This window comes from Durotheca rogersii, assembly GCF_024521655.1.
Source record: "Durotheca rogersii strain YMJ 92031201 chromosome Unknown GGS23scaffold_3, whole genome shotgun sequence".
NCBI classification, from domain to species: Eukaryota; Fungi; Ascomycota; class Sordariomycetes; order Xylariales; family Xylariaceae; genus Durotheca; species Durotheca rogersii.
Window position 1 is genome coordinate 1,265,296 of NW_026251234.1, and position 17,042 is coordinate 1,282,337.

General features: G+C 54.7%; 5 protein-coding genes across 5 annotated transcripts; 4 read left to right on the plus strand and 1 right to left on the minus strand.

Annotated features, from left to right (window-relative positions):
* The first annotated feature begins 590 nt into the window (after positions 1 to 590).
* Positions 591 to 4,682, plus strand: GGS23DRAFT_283919 (mono-functional DNA-alkylating methyl methanesulfonate N-term-domain-containing protein). The gene is made up of 3 exons (XM_051512575.1): positions 591 to 866; positions 945 to 3,996; positions 4,074 to 4,682. The coding sequence occupies exons 1-3, from the start codon at positions 772 to 774 to the stop codon at positions 4,371 to 4,373; spliced, it is 3,447 nt and encodes a 1,148-aa protein (XP_051375414.1). The 5' UTR covers positions 591 to 771; the 3' UTR covers positions 4,374 to 4,682.
* On the plus strand, positions 4,683 to 6,161 carry GGS23DRAFT_283856 (ubiquinol-cytochrome c reductase iron-sulfur subunit, mitochondrial). Its single transcript, XM_051512574.1, has 3 exons — positions 4,683 to 5,271; positions 5,456 to 5,695; positions 5,835 to 6,161. The coding sequence occupies exons 1-3, from the start codon at positions 4,992 to 4,994 to the stop codon at positions 6,014 to 6,016; spliced, it is 702 nt and encodes a 233-aa protein (XP_051375415.1). The 5' UTR covers positions 4,683 to 4,991; the 3' UTR covers positions 6,017 to 6,161.
* Positions 6,162 to 10,061: 3,900 nt separating this feature from the next.
* Positions 10,062 to 11,459, plus strand: GGS23DRAFT_593444 (uncharacterized protein; the record flags this gene model as incomplete). The annotated part of the gene is made up of 5 exons (XM_051518035.1): positions 10,062 to 10,173; positions 10,255 to 10,493; positions 10,566 to 10,784; positions 10,859 to 11,045; positions 11,101 to 11,459. The coding sequence occupies 5 exons, from the start codon at positions 10,062 to 10,064 to the stop codon at positions 11,457 to 11,459; spliced, it is 1,116 nt and encodes a 371-aa protein (XP_051375416.1).
* Positions 11,460 to 11,835: 376 nt separating this feature from the next.
* Positions 11,836 to 14,266, plus strand: GGS23DRAFT_551686 (uncharacterized protein). The gene is made up of 4 exons (XM_051515367.1): positions 11,836 to 12,335; positions 12,407 to 12,681; positions 12,760 to 12,878; positions 12,945 to 14,266. The coding sequence occupies exons 1-4, from the start codon at positions 12,032 to 12,034 to the stop codon at positions 13,810 to 13,812; spliced, it is 1,566 nt and encodes a 521-aa protein (XP_051375417.1). The 5' UTR covers positions 11,836 to 12,031; the 3' UTR covers positions 13,813 to 14,266.
* A 150-nt stretch (positions 14,267 to 14,416) lies between these two features.
* GGS23DRAFT_551690 (proline-tRNA ligase-like protein) lies at positions 14,417 to 16,920 on the minus strand. Its single transcript, XM_051515368.1, has 2 exons — positions 16,081 to 16,920; positions 14,417 to 15,960 (listed from the first exon to the last, which is right to left on the minus strand). The coding sequence occupies exons 1-2, from the start codon at positions 16,506 to 16,508 to the stop codon at positions 14,715 to 14,717; spliced, it is 1,674 nt and encodes a 557-aa protein (XP_051375418.1). The 5' UTR covers positions 16,509 to 16,920; the 3' UTR covers positions 14,417 to 14,714.
* Positions 16,921 to 17,042: the final 122 nt, after the last annotated feature.

Below are 17,042 nucleotides of genomic sequence, written 5' to 3' on the forward strand. Positions count from 1 at the left end.
ATTTAATCGTTTAGCTTATCGATAACCTCTCTCTACCGTTAATCGTAGTTATACGGTTATCCCGGGCCGCTCGTTTATCGGAGCTTTCGTTACTTAATTACCTCCGTAGCGTAAGTAGTTAAATAATAATAAAATAACGTAATAATAAGCTTACGAAACGTATAAGGTATTACTATATAGCTATCTAAGGAACGGGTAAATAGTTAATTAAATTATAGTTATCTACGTAGCCTTTTGGAGCCGTTTTACGTGCCTTTTATATCCCGATTAGCCCTCGCTAGGGCAGGGCTTACCCTATGGCTATACGTAACCGATTACGTGCTTACGCGCCCATACCTAGGTATAAAGGGTAGGTTGTCTTCGGGATCTAGGTACTTGGCACACCTAACAACCTTAGTACCTAGGTAGGTAGGTAGGTAGGTACCTAAGCCTGTAAGTGAGGTTCTTTAGTTGGAATTGGCAAAGTCAGACCTCTTTTCAAATCGACGTGCCCTGCGGGCAGGTACCGTACCAAAGTCCGTAGGCACGATAAGAAAGATAAGGAAGGAATAAGCGGAGCGCCCGCCCATTCAGCTTTATCTGTGTCCGCTTATCGCCGGTTGCTTCTGGGTCATCTTCCTCTCCCACCATCTGCCCTTTCACATTTTCTAATACCCGCCGCCTGCTGCATCCGCCGAAGGCCTCTCTTCTCTTTCCGAAAGACGCTGAGATCGTGAGGTTCTCTCGCTTCTTTGTAGCAGACCCTGCATCGAACCATGGTAGGAGCGCACGATGGCTTACGTTGCGCCCATCCACCGGCCTAACAGCGTTCGTCATGCCCTGCGCATCAGCCTACTCCCAGGTGAGGATGAATGCTTGATTCTAGCGTAAGTTCCGGCTTGGTAAACATGCAACAATGACAGCGGTGGCAGCCCCAGCATAATTACTAATACTTCGTGGTGTAGCAAGACGAACCGCCTCGAGATATGGAAGTTGGAAGAATCCGGCGGCTTGGTTCACACTGACACTAAGGCTGTCAATGGCACCATCTCCATCCTCCAGAAGCTCAAACCCCGAGACTCCGAGACGGAACTGCTCTTCGTCGGGACGGACAGATTCCACTACTTCACGATCGGTTGGGATGCCACGACCCAGCGGCTCGAGACCATCGATTCCTTCTTCGACATACACGAGAAGCACATGCGCGATGTCCAGAGCCGGGATATGTGTGTGGTTGACCCCTCGGGGCGGTTCATGGTGGTGATCCTGTGGGAGGGCGTCCTCAACGTCCTGCGCATGCACACCGTCAAGAGTAAGAGGCAGAACCTGCACTGGATGGACCAGATCCGGATCTCCGAGCTATTTATCAAGTCCACCGCCTTCCTACACGTCGAGACCGGGCACCCCAAGATAGCATTCCTATACCAGACCCGAACCGACGTCCCGGATTCCCATCTCGTAACCTACCGCCTGACAGCTGACGATAGAAACACCGAGGTGTCCCGGTTTGAGGTTCGGGATCAGGTTGATCGCATCCCCTTCCAAGACGCGGGCGCTGCCATGTTGATACCCGTAGGAAGGGGAGAAGAGGACCAGAAGCGTTACATAATACGCAATGCATCAACTGCAAGAGCCCAATTAGGCGGTCTGATTGTCGTCGGCGAGACGCGGCTACTGTACTACGACGACGCGGCCAAGAAAACCGTCGAGACTGGTCTCCCCGAGTCCTCCATCTTTGTAGCTTGGGCAGAGTATGATGTCTCGCATTACTACATCGGTGACGATTACGGAACCATGTGGCTACTGGAGATTCTCCTTGATGGGGCAGTGGTAACCGGCTTGCAGATGACCAAGGTCGGAACAACCTCGAGAGCAAGCTGCCTGGTCTACATGGGGAACAATGTCTTGTTCGTCGGTTCGCACTATGGCGACTCGCAAGTTTTCCACGTTGATCCGGAGACGAAATCCCTAAGCTTATCCCAGACGCTCGACAGTATTGCCCCAATATTAGATCTCAACGTGATGGATATGGGTAATCGCGAAGGGGAGGCACAGACGACCAACGAGTACTCGTCCGGCCAGGCGAGAATCGTCACCGGCAGCGGCGTTCACAAAGACGGAAGCATACGAAGCGTGCGAAGCGGAGTGGGATTAGACGATGTCGGCATTCTGCCCGACCTCGGTGGCGTTCGAGCGCTATTTCCGCTTAAAACTCTCGAGACAGCCAAGACGGATACCTTGGTCGTGTCGTTTCTAACGGAAACCCGAATATTCACCTTCGCCCCCGACGGTGAAATCGTGGAGGTGTCTTCGTTTAGGGGGATGGTCTTTCATGAGCAGACCCTGCTCGCACGGAACCTTCCCAATGGCCGGCTCCTCCAAGTGACGACAAGTAGTGTACTGCTTGTAGATTCCGAGAGCGGTGTCATCGTCTCGACCTGGAAGCCTGCGGGGGGGCAGATTACTAGCGTGTCTGCAAATGACGGGTGGATCCTTCTCTCTGTGGATGGGAGGGTCCTCCTGTCGTTACAGATACAACAGGACCTGGTGAGGGTCGGTTATAATGATCTGGAAGATAAGGATGAAGTCGCTTGCCTCCATTTGCCTCCGGAATATCACAGCATTGGTGTGGTCGGATTCTGGAAGTCGGGCACGATCTCTATCGTTAATCTGACAACCTTGGAGTCCATCCACGGGGAAAATTTGCGACGCAAAGACGACCATGCTTCGGTCCCGCGAGACATTGCGCTCGCTCAGGTTCTCCGTCCTGATCTGGGTGGTCCGACGTTATTCGTAGCCATGGAAGATGGCTACGTTATCACATTCAACGTCTCAAAGACCAATTTCTCCCTTTCTGGGCGGAAGAGCGTCGTCCTAGGGACGCGACAGGCCAGACTACAACTTCTACCCAAGGCCGACGGCATCTATAATGTATTCGCGACGAGCGAACATCCCAGTTTAATTTATGCCGCCGAGGGCAGGATGGTCTACTCCGCCGTCACGGCTGATGACGCGACCTGCGTGTGTCCGTTCGACACCGAAGCATTCCCGGATTCTATCGCCGTGGGCAGTGAGAAAGACCTGAAGATATGCCTCGTAGACACAGAACGGCGAACACACGTGCAATCTTTACATATGGGTGAAACCGTTCGGCGCATAGCGTACTCTCGCAGTGAGCAAGCCTTTGGCTTAGGATGTTTCAGCCGACAGGTGAAAAACAATGAGGAGATTATCACGAGCTCATTTAGATTGGCGGATGAAGTTGTGTATAAACAACTAGGAAACGACTTCCCTCTGGACAGCTCACCCACAGTTGAGATAGTGGAAGCCGTGATCCGGGCTGTTCTCACAGATTCATACGGAAACCCGGCCGAGAGATTCCTCGTAGGCACGAGCTACCTAGACGACGCGCCTAGTTCCGCACCTCGCGATGGCGTTAGAGGTCGCATATTAGTTTTTGGGGTGGACAGCGAAAGGGCGCCTTATCTGGTTGGTAGCCGAGGTTTGAAGGGCGCGTGCAAATGTCTTGCCGTGATGGGCGGGAAGATCGCTGCGGCTCTAGCAAAGACGGTTGTGATGTACTCTTATGTCGAGACGTCGTCGACATCTGCCGATATAAGGAAGATAGCTTCGTATCGGCCAGCGACATATCCGACAGACCTGGCAGTTGAAGGCAACATCATCGCGGTCGCAGATTTGATGAAATCTATGACGTTGGTTGAGTATCTCGCGCCGAAAGACGGCCAGCCGGCCAGGCTCGTCGAGGTATCACGTCACTACCAGTCCGTCTGGGCTACAGCTATATGTCACGTCGAGGGGCAGTCGTGGCTGGAGTCGGACTCTCAAGGAAATCTACTCGTGCTAAGGAGGAACGTGTCTGGGGTCACCGAGGGAGACAAGCGACGCATGGATGTTATAAGTGAGATTAAACTGGGAGAGATGGTGAACAAGATTCGGAAGGTGGAAGTCGATGCTAGCGAGAATGCCATCGTCACTCCACGAGCATTTCTCGGTACGGTAAGCCGAGACTACTCAGACACAGACAAACGTAGATGAAGTATCTTCACTAACGCCTTATTTTTGGGCAACGACAGACCGAAGGCGGCGTATACCTTTTCGGGACTATCGCGCCGGATTACCAGGACCTGCTGATCCGGTTCCAGAACAAGCTGGCTGACGTGGTGGAGACCACGGGTAACATATTGTTTTCGCGATACCGATCTTTCTGGAACGAAGAACGCGAGTCAGACGGGCCATCCCGCTTCATCGATGGAGAGTTCCTCGAACGGTTCCTCGATATGGACGAGGAGAAGCAAGTGGAGGTCTGCGAAGGATTGGGCCCCGACGTCGAAGCGATGCGGAACCTAGTGGAAGAGCTAAAGCAGATGCACTGAGGGGTTGTTCTCAGAGGGGACGGGGGATTGGAGGAGCTTGCTTGTCCCGTCTCTTGATAGCGAGATCGACGGCATTTGACGGAGCAGTGTATTCCGGCGTAGGGATTTCTCGTGCATTACTTGTAGAGTATGCGGCAGGTCACGACAGGTCCGGAAATACCAACACTAATGGCGGGGTTACGAAGAGCTGACCGCGTAGCTGAGAGATGCCGGGACGGTACCTGAGATATGCACCATGACACGGTGGACGCGGGTGGATGGATGGATCATCTATCCTCGTAGCGGGCCTTATGAGTGGACAGCCCGACGCCACCTGGCAGCTTGATTAGGTACATGGGTACCTACACACCTGTAGGTCGGTAGCATGGAAGTGCGGAAGTTGGAGAGTCACATGACAAGTGCACGCCAGGTGTCGGGCTAACTCGAAGCATCGGGCCAATCATTCGATATCAATTTCAGAGCTCTTGAGTTTTTCCCGCCCGAGGGCCGCTGAACAGACACCAATGGCGCCAGGCTAGTCCGAGAGAACATCTGAGCATACCCGAATTCCTTCCCATCCCGAAAAAAGACCTCAATCTCGCGATTCCCGACGACGACCGATTCACCCCCACCACCGCTATGGCGCCCCTCACCATCGCCTCCCGCGCCGTTGTGCGAGGCCTATCGAAGTCTTGCTGTCGCATAAGCGCCGCCCGCGCCCTCAGCACCTCGGCCCAGCTCCACGATGCCGCCGGCTCCTACTCGAGCCCGTTCAAGGGCGAGTCCAAGTCGACCAATATCCCCGACTTCAGCCACTATCTCAGCAAGGGCAGCGCCAACACGAATCTGCTCTTCCAATATTTCATGGTCGGCACCCTGGGCGCCATCACCGCCGCAGGTGCCAAGTCCACCGTGCAAGGTACGTTGCGCACCGCATCGAGGATGGGGAAGATGGGGGGAGGGGGTTAGGAGAGGTCGGAAAGCTTCACACGGACGACTGTCGCTCTTCCTGCGGAGCCGTGCTTCGATTGCCCCCACCGCTCTCTTCTACCCCGTTCCTCGTCCGGCCACATGTATCCAATAGTTGACACCTCGCCGTCTAGAATTCCTCAAGAACATGTCCGCGTCCGCCGACGTCCTAGCCATGGCCAAGGTTGAGGTCGACCTCAACACGATCCCCGAGGGGAAGAATGTCATCATTAAGTGGAGAGGAAAGCCCGTATTCATCCGGCACCGCACCGAAGACGAGATCAACGAGGCGAATTCGGTCAACATCACGTCGTTACGAGATCCCGAGGCCGACGAGGACCGTGTCAAGAAGCCTGAATGGCTGGTCATGTTGGGTAGGATAATTCCCGTCCTCCCCCGTCTCTCCCTAGCTCCGCGGCGCCCCGGGGTCGCTCTGCATCTGGGATGCTCTTCGAACGGGCGACGCCCTCTTCCAGTAGAAGCAGAGATAGCTGACACGTCCATCTTATGCAGGTGTCTGCACACATTTAGGTTGTGTCCCGATCGGAGAGGCCGGTGATTTCGGAGGGTGGTTTTGTCCCTGCCACGGCTCTCACTACGACATCTCGGGACGTATACGGAAAGGACCGGCACCACTCAACCTCGAGGTTCCCACGTACGAATTCCCCGAGGACGACAAGTTGGTTATCGGTTAAGCGCGGCGGTGCTTGTAGAATTTTACTCGCTCTCAGACCGGGGCCGGGTACACATCTACCCCCTCCCGATTTACCGTCGTCAGCTAGGCGGAGATAGACGTAATGGCAAGGTCGTGAGGCTCGCATGGCACACCTATCTATAAATTACCTTGGCGTTGCCACACTGTACAAAAAAACACACAAACATCGAAACTTGAAACTTGAACAGCGCTGTCTATCAAGCGACGTCCAGCTATTTCTGTGAGTGAAATATCATGCCTTACGACCCTAGCTGAGCGGCCGAAACACCTATGCCCACTTCATCATGGAGGTTGCAGTATTATATCTCAAATCAACAAGCAAGGCAAGAGGGGCGTGCTCTCCTTTGTGAGTTCTCACGGGCTACCGACTTCCTGGTAGCGTCTCTTGTAAGACCCGAGCAACTGATTCAAGTGGGAGAGGAGGACGTACGCAAACTGTACTCTTTCGTACTAAAAGCATCGCGCGTAAAGTCGGGGGTTATTGATCGAATAAGCAGCGATTCCGCCGCACTCCGCCCTCTGGCATATTCCTAGCCATGCTTTCGTATTCGCCCGAGGCCCCTCGCCTGTTGGTGAGAGTGGCCGATTCCTGAAAAAGATGAGTGCTCTCCTCCGTGACGACCGCTAGGTTTGCAATGTAATGAGACGCGGTTCGATGAGAAGCTGAGCTCGTTTCACGGCGGGATGATCGTCGACAGGAGTTTCATAACACGCGGGTGGTGGGAAGGCGGGGCGCATGAACGCTGCAAGGCTGATCTCTTCCGCGTCGTCAAGGCCGGGACGAGGGCCGATGAGCCGATTAAACGGATCAGGTGAGCCCTGGGCGCCTGTTACTGCCTGTAGTGCGCTTCTGGGGGAACGAGAGGGAGCGTTGCTGTGTAGGTACGTGGAAGAGGATTTTATAAGTTGGGGCAGAGGGGAGAGAGAATGCGACGGTAGTAACGGGCTACGATAACTGCGATTGAAAAGTTACCTTGGGCACCTAAAGCCCCAGGATAGGCAGGTTAGCATATATCATTGACAGGCTGATTTGCGTATGCGATTATATACAAGGCGTGGCCTTCTACAATTGCACCGTATATTGGTCAGCGACGTCGCGGTCCGGGGGTATTTACGCAGTAACGGGGGTCGTTATTCGCGTGAGGGAAAATTGGCTGTTGTCACTACGACACGCTTCCACTTACCTACCTCTGCTGGCGCTGACGTCGTCGTTGTGGTGGGAGGAGTTACTATCCCGTATCCCGCGGGATGCCGATCTCATGAATACGTACCTAAGATATTATGTACATAACTGTCTCGATGTCTCCACAACCAAGTACGTGTAAGCTCGCGGCCTCGTGTCCTTGGCGTACTGGTGGTTTCGAAAAAGGGGGTCTTCCCACGGCGTGTCCCGATTTGGCGGATGTACCTACATAGGTATAGAAAAGGGGGCTGGCTTTGACTGCTACAACCAACGCTCGTCGGCCCCCACGCCTGTGGATGTAGGTCTACTCATATCTATGCAGTGTTGCTGCAACGCTCCAGACCAGCTTAATGTAGGTACAGATACTAAAGCAAGGTTATAACGATGTCCCTTGGGTAACTCCCAACGACACCTAACCTAATGTTGTACGTACGTACGGTGGGTTTACCTGGGACCTGCTCCCTAACGCTACCAGCTTACACACTATCATAATAGTGTTACTATGTCGGTAAGAAACCAAGGGGCGCTCCTGGGTCGAACCATCTCCAACATCATAACATGCTAGGATTAACTAAAGTTGCTCGGCGGGCCGCACGACTCTACACGTCGCAACGTCGGACTTGGCGTCATCCACGAGCCAGGGGGGAAATGAGGCTCTTTACATAACCAAGTATGTACAAGCTATATATGTTCTTGATGTATGCGCTGGCGCTAGACATTTCCGCAGCATGATCTTGGTTCTGAGGCTCTGGAGACGGCCGAGAGGATGTATTGTTATCATCACCTCCCATGTACGTTCTTTCGGGTGCCTACAGCAACACGGCATCGCTCGTCGCTACTCGTGGTCTACGTGTGTACGTGCGTCTAGATCTAGATGTGTAGGTTATACATAACTCTATGCAGGTACCTAACATGGCTTGAACACAGTAGCGCTGGTGGGATCTGCGATGTACTCCAAGCAAAAGGGTTCGCTCGGTGCAGTGCGTTCTGCCACAGAAGATACCTACATGGGTACCTATGTGATAAGAGATCCGAAATGCCCTGATCCTAGATTATGCGGGTAGGATTCCAGGAATGTCCAGCGGTAGTGCTTCAATGGTAATAGGGACCCATAATACGTAAAAGACCGCTGGATCCTGCACAATATGAGGGCGCTTTGATATGTCTGCTGTCGACATGTTACTCTCATTTATTTATCTCCGGGCCGTAACGAGGTCCATAGAGAAGAATTACGATATCGTCTTCTCCGTTTCCACAAGAGTTTCTAGGTTGGGTTCTGACGGGATCTACATACTACTTTCACAGTTATACGACGATCTAGATCTACACGTAGGCGTGTAAGTGCCAAAGTAAGGAAACCTGCCTAGGTAATTGACGCAAGCAGTGATGATTCTGCCTTGGCCATGTTTATATTACCCTATTTATCACCCAGGTGTGTCGGCATTTCTTGCTGTTGCAATTGTTCTTGTGCGTTCTTTCGTATTCACCCCGTGTTCTGGCGACGAGCCTTGGGTGGATCGGCGTAACTTGGGATGAAATGAAGTCGCATTGCCTTTCCTTGCGCGGCTCGGCGGAGCAGGAGAAGAGACAGAAGACGTTGACGGGGGTCTGAGTAGCGCCAGGGGTTAAAGAAGTAGAAAGGGTTAGCCTCGACCCAGCCTATCACACACCCCTGCTGCACCCCGGACGCGGCTCGACCACGATGAGACACCGGGGGTTGGATAGTCAGTCTCATCCAAACCTCATCCAGTCTCAAAATCGAAGTATGAGCGCTATTGAACGGGGCTTGTGCCCACTTTTCCGGTGTTTCGATCCGCCCGTTTGGGTTTTCGAAGAACATAGGTATACATACCTACCTACAGCGTACCTATGTGCTGTAGAGTATAGTGGCAGCACGGAGGAACGACGCCTACTAACGGGGGGGAGCGGATGTGACGATAGGACTAGGTGTTCTTGTCCTTATTACTACGCAGTAAACAGCCCCAGACCCCGGCAGCGTATCTACGTTGGAAATGTCCGTTGGCGCTATATGTTATAGGCTAACTAACCTATCGTAAGGACCGCTTCGTCGGCCCTAACCCCGAACAAGGGGGGCCGACGATGACATCCTAGGTGCGATCTCGTGCGTAGTATATAATACCTATATACATACATACTTACGTCTTGGACATGACATGCCTACATATACTACGTATAACTATACAATAGATGGTTGTGAAGATACATGCTATACGAACAGACTACGTATCTGCGTGCACACGCCCCCTGACCACCTGGTGATTTCCTTCCGGCTTCTGCTCGAGCCGGCACCATCCACCCCAGACCATCCCACAATTCTATGCTCGATTGGGACCACCCTAAGCTCAACATCTCATCTTGGGACGATTCGATCTACGGGTCAGGGGTCTAAATTATGAAGAGGGAAGGAAGACGGGGCCGAGAGAGATGCGCTTCCTCAGGTGAGACGCTCGGTTTGTGTGGTCCTTGGCGACAGGATCCCGTCCGGCATACCTACTCCAAGATTGAAGCTTAGTCGAAGGGGCACCACAACCTCGTCGAGGCCTGTGCTTGGCGCCCGTCATGATCCTCGTACTTCATGCTATACATATAAGAAGGCTTCTGCTGCCCAGCTGGTGCTGGTATGGCCTCATCCTTTCTTCCCTATCCGACTACAGCACCTGTATCTCACCCCGTTACGTTCTTTCTTCTAGTTCTGTGAACTATCTTTTTGTATTCTTACGTTCCTTAGTGGCTTCGGCATATTCTACTTTCTAGGCAGGGCCTGTTCATCATATCTCGATATTTACATCACGGACAATCGTTATTTCGAAAAGTTGCCAACATGAAGGTCGAGACTAGTGCTGCTCTATTAATCCTGCTGGGCGTCGCATCTGCCCGCCCTGGCGCCATAAAGGTCAGGAAGACATCAGCCAAATTCAGGCGAGAGGTTCCTCGTGAGTCAAGCCCACTTATTGGATACCGAAGCGGAACGCCTGTAGAGGCATAAGGAAGGCGTTCATTAACCTAGTTGGTAGAGGAGCACTCGCACGAAAAGTTCCTCCGGGGTGTCGGCCAGGCCCTGAACCTGAACAACGTCGACCAAGTCCAAGATCCTGTTTTCGCCCTCCTCGGAAATGCCGCCGCCGCCCAGGGTGCCGGTCTCGTTCAAGATCTGGACTGCCTGCAACAGCGCGTTGCCGATCAGGCCTTCACAAACGCGAAGGCAGCCAACGATGTCGAAGGCATGACTAACGCGCTAATCTACCGTGCTCTTGTAAGCGCCTTCTATGCCGCCCCCAGAGTTGGGTTGGGTTTGTAGAGATTCAAGACCTAACATGCATGATAGGAGAGGAATACCGCAGCCGTCGGCCAGGCTTCTGTTCTCTGCACGTCCGAGACCGCCAAGAACCCCGAGATCGCCGCCATCCAACAGCACCAGGACCCCGCGTCCACCGGTGCCGCCGCCCTGAACAAGCAGATCACGCTCGATCTTGCCGTGCAACTGGCGTCGATCGGCGCTGATCCCCAGCTCGCCCTACAATCCGGGACTTTTGAGCCCGGCCAGGTACGTCCTTATCGCAATAGCCGCCAACATGGCCCCTCTCCTGTTAGTGGTCGTCACTTACGCGTGGGAATCAGATCGGCGACCCGACTGGTGCTGGTAACACCTGCGACACTCTTGATGATGCGGAGGGTTGTATCTTCACGCAGAACCTTCTCGTTGAGGACGCTACTGCGGCCGAAATCGACGCCGCGGTTGCCGCCGCCAGTGGAAACGCTGGTAACGGTAATGGCAACGCTAACGACAACGTTGTCAACGATGATGGTAGGTTTGATTGTCAATTCCAGCGTTCGAGTGGACCTGTCGCTAATGGCAGTAGAGTGCGTGAACGAGGACGTTGACAATGATAACAATGGTGGAAACAACAACAACAACAACAACAACGGCGGCGGCAACAATAACAACGGTGGAAATAACAACGCCACCCCGACGACTGGCAGCAACGTCAACACATTCACGGGCAGCGTTGGCGCACCGCCTGTCCCCATCATTAGCAATGCCGCAGCGGCGAAGCCATTCTCGGTGAACGGTGCGGAATTCCTGAACATCGGCGCGGCGACGCAGCGAGCATGCGATGTGCAGAAGAACCAGTGCGCGAACGCGGCGAACAGCGGGAATGCGGCGGGCGTCTCGGTAGCCGACTGCGACCAGCAGCAGCAGCAGTGCATCCAGCAGTAGGTAGCCTAGGGAGGGAGGGGAGCAGGGGGCTTCATTTTCTTGAACATAGTCGGCCCTGGCTTGCACCGTAGGCGATGATGGTTGAGGAGGGTTACCGAAGGACTTTTAACGATGTTTGAACGAGGAAATTTTTAGAATCATAACTTGTTTCGTGATGACAGCGGTTTCGTTCTATATCGTGAGCTGCGCGTGTGTGCGATGGAAGTAGGTGGCATAATGGAGACTAATCGCGTTGACCTCGCTATGTGCAATTCGGTCTACAAGTTATAGGTACCTATGCAATAATCGGCAACACCTTATTATGCGTATAGCTGCCAAGGTATTTAGGTTGGAGCATTTGTCAGCAGACTCGTCCGTGTCTACGACAGACTACCCTTCCTCATTCTCCCATCCCACCCTATATCGATACATCAACCCACTAATAAGCGGCCTAACGAAATCTAAGACGTGATGATCAGGATGCCCAAATTTGGCACACGTCTTCGAGAGTCTCGTCTCGTACCTCGTGATGATGACCTAGACTCTGCTTTCACCCAGCTCTCCTTCTACAAATCCCCTATTCCCGCAACGCGATGACGGACTTCGAGTTCGTGAATGTTGCGCGCCCCAACGACGTGACGCGGCACTCGACCAGAATCCGCCGCCATGTCATGAAGGATATCGGCAGAGCACGCCGCAAGCCGCGGGCTAAGAAACGCCGCGAGACTCCGCCCCGGGGATCCAGCTCGGCCGTTCCAGGGGGTCGAGCTCAGGAGCCACGGTCCACCCCCGCTTCGCTCCCTTCACCACTTCTAAATCCTCCGGCGGATAACAGTCTGCACACGACGATGTACCCGGCAAATATGAGCGAGGCCCAGCCGAACCTAGTTCGATTCGGTGGAAGCCCCCTATTTTCCCGTAACAGACGGCCCGGTAGTCTCAGGATCTAACATTGTCACTCTATACAGTGGTCGACGAGCAGCCGACCGTTCGCCGGCCGTTCCGGCTGCCGTGGTTGTCTATGGGTTTGTCGGACTCGGCCGTCTGGTATCTTACCCTGGCCAACGCCGCGTTACACCGCGGTCCTGAGCCGGGATCCACTTTGCCCGAGATTAATACCGATGACCATGCCATGAGTTGGTACGCCCTATCGCTAGCGTCGGTTACTCGAAGGCTTCAGGACCCTGTCGAGAGCCGGAGTGAGGGGCTTATCACTGCCGTTGCCGGGCTTGCCTACCACGATGTATGTTTGTCTGCTATGTTCACCTTGTACGGACTCATATTCGCCCAATATGCGGCCGTGCTAAGAGGCCAGCCATAGTCTTCTGTTGGTAACTTCGGCCGCTTCTGTACCCACATGAACAGGCTACAGCGCATCGTGGATAGTAATGGTGGACTTCGAGCTCTGAGCAGCCCGTCCCTGCAAATATTCGTGTCCTGGTCAGTCATCCTCTCCGTGACCACACGGCTAGCGCATCTCCTAAAGAGGATTGCCATATCGTACAGGCTCGATTTAATAGGTGCAACGTATTTTAACGCCAAGCCTCGCTTTACGGTTCCCGAGGGCTCCATTAAAGAGATCGACACTGGGAACGACTGCTGGTATCTAGAGCAGGTGCTCAGTTCCTGGAATGCTGACTGTCCCTCCTTGGGCGACATCATGGGCGCTATGAAGGCGACCGCCGCCGTTGCGAGCTACATTAACCGACACGCAAGGGATCAGGGCTTCTGGGAGGATGACGTCACGGTCGCCCGACTGCTTGGGCCAGCCTTACACGAGATCCTGTCGCTCGAGGGGCGGGCGCTGCCTAACGACCCGACGGACCCGGAGTACTCGGGGACGGCAGCACGGGAGGCGTTCCGGCGAGCGGTGCTTGTGCTGCTCGGGGAGGTGCGGGCGCGCACGGGGGCCGGAGGCGCGCCCGAGCTCGCGCGCCACCTCGACGCGTTCCGGCAGATCTCGCAGCTGCCGTTCGTGGACTGGAGCCTCGTGCCTGAGCTCAACCTCTGGGCCCACGTCACGAGCGCGCTGCGCGAGCAGCCTCCGGACCGCGCCTGGCATGTGCTGACCATCGTCGGCCTCATGGAGTCGATGGGTCTGGGCGCCGCCGCCCAGGCCCTCGACGTCGTGCGCGGTATTATCTGGGTCGACGCCGTTGACGAGGGCAGGTCGGCCCCGCTCTGCCGCGAGATCGACGCACTCGCACGTGCCAACATCCTGCGCCGCCTGCGCGATATCCCGCTAGATCCCCGTCTCGACGACAACGATGATAGCGTGGCGTCCGGAACCTGCAGGTCATCGCGCCCCGCCGGTGACGTCCCTCTGCCTAGTGAAGGGGATCGGCGCCTCGGTGCAGAGCCGCTTAGCAGGTAGCCCGCCGACATCCAGCGTCTGAGTGGAGGCCACCTCGACGACTCTGGGTGCGGCTCTATGGGATCCCTGACACGTCGATTGCCCCCACATTGCTGGAGAGGATATCGGGTTCGCCATAGTGGGATCTAACGAACGAGCAGAGTAGATGGGCACATTTCCTGTTTGCTTCCGTATCGATGAATCTGTGAGTCGGTAGGCAAGGTCACATCGGTATACCACACATTACTCAAAATGAGAAGAGTAGAGGTATGCTTTAACGGAATATGGCTTAATACAGCGCTTTAGTAACATGGGGAGGACGGAGAGCGTGTATCTATATAGCCTAAATATGGTATAGGGTGTATAATCGAAGCAGAGTATTCTAGTTGAACTGCGAGCATGAATACATTGTCAAGGGACCACAAGTGTAGGCTGCCTAGGAGGCTAGCCATGTAACGTATGCGCACCGTCTAGTCGTACATACACAAGTATCTGAGCCGAACGATGAGCGCTGCCTCGTTACCCACCTCTAGGGTCACAAGTTGGCTTATCATTCATGTACACGAACGTTTTCTTCTGCTACGGGGCGTTGAATCACTAGTATTGTTCACCACCGCGAATGCGATCAGATTATAATTTCTTTTTTATATTTCTCACATTTGCAGGCCTCTAGGGAGTAGTGGGTGGATTATGCGTGATCTCCGCCCCTCCCCCTTGATACTACTACCTCAAGGCCCGCCCTACCTCTCTACGTCTCTACGCCCGCCTACGCCTATCTAGGCAAACTACCTAGCCCATGTCCCCCACGCAAAAGCAATCGCCCGGCGACCGGGCTCAAACCGTCATTTCGTAGCAAAAAGGGGGAAGGGGAAAACATAGGGAGGAGAAGCATTTCTAGCTTCTCTGCGTGGAGTGTAGGGGGCTTAGTAGCTCCGGCCGAACATGACGAACTTCTCGGCGAGGCGCTCGCACTCGGGGTTAAGGCAGCGGGTCTCACCGTGGACGAGGCCGTCGGGCTGCTCGAAGGGGATGCACAAGCTCTTCATGCCCATGGAGGGGAGCCGCTGGGCCTCGGGGACGCTGGGGTCCTCGTCGGCGCGGCCGGTGGTCAGCTCCTTGATGCGGTCCTCGCACTTGCCGTCAAGGCAGAAGGGGATAATCACGACGTTGCGCGCATCGAGTGCTGGCACTACCGCGTCCCACGCCTGCACTACTACCCGATGCTCGCGGTACGCCTTCTCCGCCCGGCTGTACATATCGGCCTGGATGGTTTCGAGTAGCGCCGGTACGCGCGCCGCCAGCTCCTCCACCGGGATTGTCCCCTTCTCGCCCGAGTCTCGCCGCGCAAAGCTCACCACCCCTTTAGCTACGTCCTTAGGCCCCAGCTCCAGCCGCAGCGGCACCCCCTTGAGCTCCCAGTCGTTGAACTTCCAGGCCGGCGTGTAGCCTTCGCGCTGGTCATCTTCCACACGCACGCCTGCTGTCTTGAGCGTCGCCTTGACCTCAGCGAATCGCGCTTGGTGGGTCGCCTTGTCCTCAGTCGTCGTATTCTTGGTGATGCCGACAGGGATTAAGATCGCCTGGATCTTGGCGATCTGCGGCGGCAGGACTAGGCCCTTGTCATCGCCGTGGACCATGACCATGACGCCGATGGCGCGGGTCGAGAGTCCCCACGAATTTTGCCACACATTGATGTGCTTACCCTGTTCGTTCGGGTCCTCAACGGTGATGTCGAACATCTTGCTGAAGTTCTGGCCGAGGCAGTGCGAGGTGGCGCCCTGGATGCCGCGACCGTTGGAGGGGATGTAGCCCTCGACGGTGGTGGTGTAGTAACCACCGGCGAACTTCTCGTTCTCCGTCTTTTTACCGCGCACGACGGGGACGGCGAGGAGCTGCTCGTACACGCCGGCATAGTACTCGAGGATCTGCAGTACTTCCTCGCCGGCTAGCTCCTCCGTGAGGTGCGCCGTGTGGCCCTCCTGCCACAGGAACTCCCTCGCCCGCAGAAAGGGGGTGGTCTGCTTTGCCTCCCACCTGACGACTGAGTTCCACTGGTTTAGTCGGAAAGGGAGATCTCGATGGCTGCGAATCCACTTGGCGTAGTAGGGATACATGACGGCTTCGGAGGTCGGGCGGACGGCGACGGGAACCTCGAGGTTCTTGTCACCACTACCGAAGTAAGTGATATTAGTGAGGGTGTCCGAGTTGGAGCAAATAGGAGGGAGAGGTCAGTTAAGACAGGAAGGGGAGAGATCTAGTAAAAGAGCAGATAGCATTTCCTGGACTCACGCTTTAGTTACCCATGCCAATTCGGGAGCGAAACCCTCGACGTGGTCCTTCTCCTTCTCCAGTGACTTCTGCGACAGGAACATGGGAAAATTGGTCTCTTCAACACCCATGGCGTCTATGCGCTCGGTGAACCATTTGCGGATGACGTTCCAGATATACATGGTGGCGGGGCGCATGATGTAGAAGCCCGAGATTTCGGTGTAGTACTCGACCAACTCGGCCTTGAGCACGACCTCTTGATACCATTGTGCGAAGTTCTCCGTCTTGGAGACCGTGATGCCGATAATATCGTCTGTCTTCTTCCCGCCGACAACCGGCAACGTTGCCTTGGCGGCGGCCTTTGCGGCCTTCTCAGCGGCCTTTTTAGCCTCTTTCTCAGCCTTCTTCAAGGCACTCTTGGACTGCTCGGCGGGCTTGGTGTCCTCCATGGCAGTAATACTGTCAGGTTTGACTCTAATGGTCGCGCTGTTGGTAGGCCGGGGGGTTGAAGACGGGGCCTGGAGGAGCGGAAGAGAGGGGATACGAGAAAAGAGGGCGAGTTGGTGTTGGGTGGCACCGACAAGTCACAGCGGGGGATGGGCAATTGGGGACAGGTTGTCGTGACGGCCTCGATTGGCAATGGCGAGAAAGGAAAGATTAAAATGAAAGACGGACGTCAAGATATTTCTGAGTCACGGGCTTTGGGGGAGGGGGGTGGGTTTCGGGCCACAGTTTGCAGTTGATCCAGGTTGTGCCGCTTGGGTAGAAATATCGATAAATATAGGACAAGATAACACTTGGAGGATTTGTTAGACTACCTAGGTACCTCCACGATGCCTGACACTATATACCTAGGTACCTAGGTAGGCACACCCTTTAGGTACAGTATTAGGGCGTAGATGTTCGATTCGCCATCCTAAGCACCTAACCCCGCTATAGAGCACACCTACCTGTAGGTACCTACCTACGGAGGAGGGGAGAGG